This window comes from Acanthisitta chloris, unplaced genomic scaffold (assembly GCF_000695815.1).
Source record: "Acanthisitta chloris isolate BGI_N310 unplaced genomic scaffold, ASM69581v1 scaffold18602, whole genome shotgun sequence".
NCBI classification, from domain to species: domain Eukaryota; kingdom Metazoa; phylum Chordata; class Aves; order Passeriformes; family Acanthisittidae; genus Acanthisitta; species Acanthisitta chloris.
The window spans coordinates 19,031-27,707 of NW_008660104.1; the positions used below are offsets into that span (position 1 = coordinate 19,031).

General features: G+C 48.6%; 2 protein-coding genes across 2 annotated transcripts in view; one reads left to right on the plus strand and one right to left on the minus strand.

Annotated features, from left to right (window-relative positions):
- Positions 1-592, plus strand: part of PIP4K2B (phosphatidylinositol-5-phosphate 4-kinase, type II, beta) — a 10,425-nt gene extending 9,833 nt beyond the window's left edge. Inside the window, exon 9 of the mRNA XM_009069699.1 lies at positions 512-592. Within this exon, the coding sequence (XP_009067947.1) occupies positions 512-592 (81 nt within the window). The remainder of the gene's footprint in view (positions 1-511) is intronic.
- Positions 593-6,093: 5,501 nt separating this feature from the next.
- PSMB3 (proteasome (prosome, macropain) subunit, beta type, 3) lies at positions 6,094-8,674 on the minus strand (the record flags this gene model as incomplete). The annotated part of the gene is made up of 5 exons (XM_009069702.1): positions 6,094-6,161; positions 6,838-6,932; positions 7,162-7,339; positions 8,120-8,227; positions 8,568-8,674. Coding segments are annotated over 5 exons (537 nt in total), but the record flags the coding sequence as incomplete, so codon positions are not given.
- Positions 8,675-8,677: the final 3 nt, after the last annotated feature.

Below are 8,677 nucleotides of genomic sequence, written 5' to 3' on the forward strand. Positions count from 1 at the left end.
CAGGAAGAGACAACCCTGCTCCCTTCTGGCGCCACTCCTGTCCCCTGGCAGCAACCCTGAACTTCCCCAAAGGGCTTGAAACAAGCCTAGGTTAGCAGGACATGGAGTCATTAAGGCTGGAAAAGACCTGTAAGATAATCTGGTGTCTGGATCTGGTGCTGCAGGATATGGTTTAGGGGTTACAGCAGTGACAGGTTAATGGTTGGACTTGATGATCTTAGAGGTCTCTTTAAACCCTGATGATTCTATGATTCTAAGTCCAACCATCAACCCACCACCACCATGTGGAGTTGTTCATGCTCCTTCCAAATCTCCTATAAACCAGGAGGGAACAAACCCAGTGCTTTGCCTCAGAGGTCTGAAGATGCAGCTGGAGCTAAGATCAGTTTCCTCAGGGATCTCTCTGCATCTCTTGGGTTTTTTTTTTTTACTTCCAACTTGCACATTGTTCTGGGTCTTTCCCTCCTGGCTGTGCCCTCAGGAGGGTGTTTGACCCCTGTCTCTCTTGCAGGCTGGGGCAGAGATCTCCACGGTGAACCCTGAGCAGTACTCGAAACGCTTCAACGAGTTTATCTCCAGTATCCTGACATAGTTGTCTTCAGCCTTCAGCGAGGAAGGAAGAGCAGAGAGAGGCTCCTTCAGCCAGAGAATGCAGCCTGTGACACTGAAACAGACACTGTAGCAGCATGTGGGGTGTGTGTGGGTGTGAGTGTGTGTTTGTGTGCGAGGGGTGAGCGTGTGGCACCGTGTGACTCCAGAGACAACTCAATTCTAGGTGCACCCTCCAACAGTCCACTTGACCCAGGTGGCAAAGTGGGGTTTTATGTTACAGAAGTGCCCAGACATCAGATTTGAGGGCTTTTTAAAACAAGCAAAGTGCATTGTTTCAGCACTGCTCTTTCTAATGACATTTCCTCCTCTCTGAGAAGAGAAGCCCAGAGGGATGTGACACGTGGCACTGGATCACAGAGGTGGTGATCACGTTCGGTGGGAGTGAAGCAGTGCCTGATTTCCACAAACTACTCCTGGTTTTTGTTGTGTTATTGGACTGTCTTTGCCAGAAAGACATACCATCCCTTTTATTTCCCTCTTGGTAGGAATTGGAAGGAAAAATAGCTCTCCATTTCCAGGATGGAAAAAAAATAATAATCTAACTCTGATAAGGAGAAGTCGCTGAACTTTAGGTAAATTCAGCCTGGGACACTTTATATTTTTTTGGTTAATTTAAGTAACAAAAAGAAACTTTTTTTTTTTTTTGTAACTGCACTTGATTTCCAAGACAGATGAGGGAAATGAACATCTACCAAAGATGATCTCTTTCAAAAGGTGGAACTCCTAAACCCTAAAAACAACCAGAGTGAGAAGTAGGAGAGGCATTGACCAACCTCAGATTAGGACATGCTGGGCCCCATCGTGCTTGCAGTTGGCCAGCTCTGAAGGTTTCCTAAAAGCAAAACAAAACCAACAAAAAAAAAAAACCAAGGCATTTTGTACCTGTAGATACAATCTTGGACTCTTGGGATACGTGGGATAACCTTGGACTTTTTGGGATGTTTCCCTGTGACGCCTCAGTCAGGACTCGCTGTGTCCGTAGGTTCCAGCTGCCCATCCCAGTCCTTCCAGTGTTCATCCAGCTAACGTTCAGTCTTCCTTCCTCACCCCATCTGCAACAGGTACTTGAATTTGTTTCCTGACAGAGGTTCTTGGCTTAGTTGGTCTCTTTTTTTTTTCCATGGCAATGTGACTTGCACACGAAGGAACTGGACTCGCTGCCGGTGGGGAGTGCTGGGAGCTGTGACTGTGGAGCAAACCCACTGCTCAGGAGGACTCAACACTTGAGCTGTGCTTGGTTTGACTCTTCTCTCTGCTCCAAACCTCTCTCTAGAGCGACAGTCAAGGAGTGGAAATTGTTGGAACACTTGCTCCAGATGATTTTCCATATTCCCCCCCCCCTTTCTAAGGATTTGGAACCGATTTATGTGACTGAATAATGTCCTGTTTTGTCTCCAGAGTGCTTGTAATACTTTTCACAGCCAAGCTTGTCAGGCTTGCTTTGGGTTCTGTTAGCTCTGCTGCACAAGTTCCAGACCCTTTTTAGTTCTTTTGGTTTTAATTTTCTCTTTCTTTTCAAGCAGGATTTAGAGTTTTGAACAAACCTCTTGCAGTTGAAACATGTTGCTTATCTGCCTTGAAACTGTTTTCACATATGCCTTTGTTTGGGGAATAAGCTGTTTGGAATGTCTGTCCTGTGCTGTAACACGTGCTACAGTTTGCTGTGTGGAATTTGGTCCTTTTGAGAGATAACTGGTGCTCATCACATCCTGGTAATTTCCCTCCACTAACTCTAGCTCTGGGCTGGATTCTGACTGTGGGTTTGGGGGTTTGGTGTCCTGGTCATCCCCAACAGTCATCCCACAGGTCTCACCTTTGAAGGGGACAGAGAGGGGCTAAAATCTGACCCCTTGACAGTGCACTGTACATAGAGTCTTTAACAAAGTCCAAAACCTTAGGGGTTCTAACAGGATATGAATATTTTGACTCATTCCCTTTGCTAGGGGACAAATTTCTCCTGCCCCTCCAGTCCAGTCCCTGTTCCCTGGGGGCTGAAACACCCTTGTGTGGGAGCCTGAAAGGTCTCATGTCTTAAGGTATAGCCACAAATGCAGCTGTGAGAACACTTTAAACAAGGGAGGACTTGGAGGGCATCACCAGTTCTGTGGGCATTATGTTGGTTGCTTTTCTCTTGAACAAGAAGCACTTGATGTTTACTGCCAATTAGACATTAAATCCCAATCACTTTTTATTCTTGACAGTTTAAAAAAAAAAAAAAAGCTGCATTGAATCTGCAACTTTGGCCTGGTAAGTTTGCCCTTCTCCTTTTGGGAAAAGTAGCTGGGAAAGTGGTTAATCTTTCAGTTGGAATGCAGAAAGGAGAGGAAAAAGGGGGGAGGAAGAGAGGAGGAGGTGAGGGAACTGCAGACACTCTGCAGTGAGCCACTGAAACAACCCAGAGAGAGCAGAATGAAGCAAAATAACAGCTCCTGGACAGGACTAAACCCAAAATACAGTTAATTCCTGCAGCATCTCCACAGAAGTCACGAGGCAGAGGGCTAAAGGGCAGTTAACTGGATTTTCCTATGCCACTCCAAACTCCTGCTGGGATTGAATTGGCTGTTTGTGGCTCAGGTGAGCTGAGAAGTCCCACAAAGTCTTCACTTTGGCACCTCCCAGTTCTGCCACTTCTGTCGAGTTGCCATTACTGTGTGTGCTCTGAAATGCAGTTCTCTCCCTTGCTGATGTGTTACCCAGGTATGTACCTTTGTTTAACAGAAGCATTTTGTATATTGTTTACATTTTGAGAGGTAGCATTACGTTAAAAATGCTAATTTCTTTTTTTGTTTTGTTTCTAGACAGTATTTTTCTTACCAGAATAAGAAGTGAAGCTGCAAATATTTGATTTGTTTTTAAAAGGGATTTTTTTCCTTTTTTTTTTTTTTTGTCATTTTGGTTTTTAATCTTGTTTTAGGTCACTTTTTTAACTCAAGTATTTAAAAAGCAAAAAAAAAAGAAGCAAACCCAACCCTTCCCATTCTGGTTTTACAACTGCTTGTGCTAGTTTGTTGTCTGTTTCTGGTGTGGATTTAGTTCTAGTTTGCTGAATGTAGATATTTCTGTCTGTAGCATGGACCCTGCAGAACACTTTACACTGAAGTGCATTTGCCTGACCTCCCTGGGCTGACAGAGGAGCAGTAGGGGAGGGAGATGGCTCAGATTTGGAGCAGAATGCAGGGTTTGCCAGCAAAATAATAACCAGTGCAATTTGGTCAGCTGGAGGTATAAAATTATCAGTGTGCAGCATCTCTGCAGGGCCTGAAGGCTGGGTGAGGGGTGAGCTGCAGGATCCACATCCTGAGGGTCTCCCTGGGCAGGATCCACATCCTGAGGGTCTCTGCAGGTTCCTCAATGCTGAGGGTCTCTGCAGGATCCACATCCTGAGGTCTCTGCAGGATCCTCACTGCTGAGGATCTCTGCAGGATCCTCACTGCTAAGGGTCTCTCTGCACCCAAATTGAAGAACTCAAATCTGCTTTGAAGCTGAAATTTCCATCTTCCCAGCTGAGACAGATCCTACAGCCTAGTAAGAGTGGGAGAGGGAAGGCAAAGTCACAGTTTTGCTCCAATAGTGCAATAAAAAAACCACTCCAGAGTGGGTTGGGTCACCCTTTGATGGGAACCAGGTGTTCTGGGGGTCCCAGGAGCTCCCAGCCCTGGTGCCAGTACTGGGAAGAGGGTCTGGAATGTGCTGTGGGTAAGGATATCTGCAGGGCAAGGAGCAGTGGGATCACTCCGTGGCAGGGAGAAGTGGGGTCACTCCTCATGGCAAGGGGCAGTGGGGTCACTCCTCACAGCAAGGAGCACTGGGATCCTTCCCTCTGCTCTCTCTGCTCGCCCTGTTTTAATTCCCAAAGCCCCAAGTCATGACATTCACCCCAGGGAGAACTTCTGGGGCAGTAGGTGGATGACTCTACCTGCAGAGATGACTCTGCTCCTACATCCTAGTTTGAATCATCAGCAAGAAAACTAAACCACTTGAGTCTTTATTTCCTTGCTGGGAGGGAATTCCTGCTCTGCTGAGTGCTGTCACAGCCACCTCCAGTGGGGACAGCAGGTAGGACTGGAGTCTCAGCCCCAGGAGGGCTCTGGGCAGGGGCTGTGGTGGTTGGGCTGGTGTCTCTGGACACTTCCCAGCCCTGTGACTACTATGCAGTCTCTCCCCTCCCTTGGAGCTGCACAGATTCACCCCGAGGTGGTACAGCCCCTGCAGGAGTCCATGTGTCCCCACCTGAGTGATTCAGCCTGACCACAGCTCCAAACCCTCTCCCCACGGTGTGTCTTAACCCCCCTGAGCTCCCCTGACCTCTGCAGAGCCATTCTCCACTTCCCCCCTCAGCACTGCCCCTTTTTCCTTGCTCTTTGGGATGAGTCTCCTGTGTAACAGCGCTGGGAAAGCTCAGAGCCAACTGCTGAGCATCATTTTTTCAGTGGTTCCCACTCCAAAGTTGTGCTGCTCTTGGGCTGCACAACCACCCCAAAAAAAAAAAAAAGCAGCTGGATTGAGTGGTGTGGAACAAGCAGGTTACACACAGGTCACAAGGGTGGGCAGGGCTAATCAGTGCAACTGAGAAAAAAAAATGTGAATAAATTAAGTTTAATCTAAAAACTAAAAAAAAAAAATTAAAAAAAAGAAAAAAAATTCTAGGTTTTTTCACTGCTGTTTTTTAAATAGGAATTTTAAGTCCTCTGTGCTTGTCTGTTTGCTAGGAGCAGTTTGAGACACTGTTACTGTTTTGAAATGCATGCATGTTACAAGATGAGTCTCCAACCAGAGAAAAAATAAACTTAAAACTTTGTGTACCTCTGTTCCTCTCTGCTGCTGTGCTCTGTAACCTGCTCAGGGGCAGCTCTCCCTGCACCAGGAGGGGCTGAGTTAACTCTGAGATGGGCTAGGACAGGAGGAGTGGCTGGAAATTGAGAATAGATTGGAGATTGGGAAGGAATTCCTCCCTGTGAGGTGCTGAGGCTCTGGCACAGGTTTCCCAGAGAAGCTGTGGCTGAACATCCCTGGGAATGTGCCAGGCCAGGTTGGATGAGGCTTGGAACAACCTGAGCTGGTGGGAGGTGTCTCTGCCCATGGCAGGGGGTGGAATGAGATGATCTTTATGGTTCCTTTTGACCCAAACCATTCCAGGATTCAACAAATCACAACTGCAAGAGCCTTTTTATCCCTGCCTGTAAAATGGTTTAAGAAAGAACTGACTTGACCAACTCCTGGCACTGAGAATAAAGAGATGTGGCAGGCCACGTCTGCAGGAGATGCTGGTGAGTTCCTCAGCCCCTCACATCCAAGTGCACTGAGGGAGTCAGTGGAGGTGCCCCCAGAGGAAAAGTCAAGCTCTGCTCCCATCAAAACCTCTGAGCTCCTTCTGCTGGCTTTGGGGATGAAGATTTCATCCTCATGTTCAGGCCAAGACCAGGAAAATTCAGTACAATAGAGTTTTATTTAAAAAAGTCCAGAGCAGCCCAAGGGCTGCCCCAGGAACAACTGTACTGGGCTAGTCCATACGAGCCTTCAGTGTCCTCGTGGTGATCTTGTCTTTCTCTCTGGAGGGAAAAAGAGAGAGAGAAGTCCATGGTTAATCCCTAGGAGCAGCTTGGCCCTCCCTCAGGAAGGTGCAAAGGTAGGTTGTGCTAGTGCAGAGTCACCTGGATGTTAAGGTGACTCTTCCAACTGACAATCCCATCCTGCTCCACCCCCCAGGGATGCTCCAGCAGGTGCCCTAAACTGGGATTCCTGGGATGCTGCAGGGAAACAGCACCATGAGCTGCAGAGCCAGGAGTTAACACTGCATCCAGCTGTGGCAAACAGCATCCTCTTGGCCAGTGCTGCCCATGTGTGAGGAGCTATGCTCCTGCATATTTCCAAGGGAATCCTCCTGCAGCAACAGTCTAACTCCAGGACTCATTTCCCTCCTTCAGTTCTAGCAACAGCCACAAACTGCAAATCATACTGAAATGAAACCCTTGAGATGGACAAAGCATTGCCAGAGATACTGGTGGGAGGGACAGGGTTAGGGATACCCTGAAATCAATCCCAAGCATTGCCAGAGATACTGGTGGGAGGGACAGGGTTAGGGATACCCTGAAATCAATCCCAAGCATTGCCAGAGATACTGGTGGGAGGGACAGGGTTAGGGATACCCTGAAATCAATGCCTTAATGAGTTTAATGCAGAGCTTGTTGAATTCTCCCTCTGCTCTACAGGGAGAGCAACACTTACATGATGTGCACTACCACCCCCATCCCAGATATGGCATCTCTGTCCACTGCGTTCAGCATGGCCTGGGAGATGGTTTCGAAGAGGTGCTCAGGTTCCTGGGGAACAGAGGGGACAGAAGCTGTTTAAGTTGAGGTAAAAACCCCCAAAGTACCACCCAAGACCCTGCAAGATTGTTCCCTCAGGCTGTTTAAACCTCTTGTCCTCCCGAGCTCCTTCAGGAAGCTCCACCAGGCAGAGCTTTTCACCCAGCCCACGTGTCTTGGCCCTGCAGTGAGCAGGGGAGGGTGAGTGCAGGGACCCAAGCTGATCCCAGCCCTGACTCACCATGTCAGGCTCCCAGAGGGACTCACACATGCCATACATCTGCTCAGAGCAGGTACCACTGACCACGAAGTCATCAGTGATCATGGGGCAACCGATGAGGTCCAGGGAGCAGATGAAGGGCTCGTGGGTGATGGGGTCCAGCCCAGCAATGACAGGTTCTGTGTAGTAAGGGCCAAACCTGTGGAGAAAACACAGCTCAGAGCAGTGCCCTGGGGAGCTGTTCAGTGCCCAAACACCTCTGGGGGAAGAACCTTGTCCTGATATCCAACCTAACCCTGTCCCAGTGCCCAAACACCTCTGGAGAAAAACCTTTCCCTAATATAGAATCATACAATCAACCAGGTTGGAAAAGACCTCCAAGATCATCAAGTCCAACCCTACCGTGGTCACTAGACCATGGCACTGTGTGCCACATCCAGTCTCAGCTTGAAAACCTCCAGGGATGGTGAATCCACCACCTCCCTGGGCAGCACATTCCAATGCCTGAGCACTCTCTCCCTAAAAAATCTCTTCCTAAGATCCAACCTAAGCCTCCCCTGGCAGAGCTCCAACCATTCCCTGGGTCCTGTCACTGGTCACTAGAGCAGAGACTGGTGTTGCCCCTCCTGAGGAAGCTGCAGACCCTGAGGTCTCCCCATCCAATCCCCCCTGATGCAATTCCACATCCCACATAAGCATCCAGACAAGGAATACATCCCACAGCTGCTTTTGGTGGGGAAACCTTTCAGGGCAACCTAGAAGCATCCTGCAATGGTTTTGGCAAGGCAAACAGGACAAACTTGTGCTGCTACAGTGTTATTTTATCAATACTCAACATCATTTTGTAAAGAAGCAATAACCATTAGATTACCAAGTCCCTTTTTTTCACCCCACAGCAGTTGTCTCAGTCTCACACCTTGAACCAGATCAGCTCAACCACCTCAGCCTGCACTGGTGTAACAGCAGCTCTGAGAGTTACCTTCTCTCATAGAGCAGGTTGGACACCATGCTCATAAAGGTCTGGGGCTTGATCTGCCTCCCTTCCTTCAGCTCGTAGAGATTCAGCCTGAACTTCAGCCTCTGGGCACTGCAAGAGGTGAGAACTGGTATTAGAGCAGATTCCTTTTCCTCTCCCCTTCACCCTGAGCTCTTCTGCTGCTGACACACACCTAGGACAGGTAGTGCTGATGCAGCTCCTGGGGTTAAATGTGAGTAGTGACCTTAACTCACGTGCAGGTTTGTTTTTAAAGCTCTCCCAGGAGGGAGACAAGAACAGCAGCACTGGTCCCCCATTATATCCCACTAATTCCATCCAGGATCCCTTCCCCATGGATAAACGCACACATTTACACCCAGCACAGGCTGCTCCTCAGGGTTCATTGTGAAACACCTCTGTGATCACACAGGGCCGGGAGGGCCTCACTTACACGGTCTGCACGTCCGTGGCCAGCCCTGCCAGGCCGATGTAGAGCCTCTCTCCCATCGGGAATATCTTCTGGAAGTCGGTGGTGACCATCTGCGCCTGAATGCCGAAGCG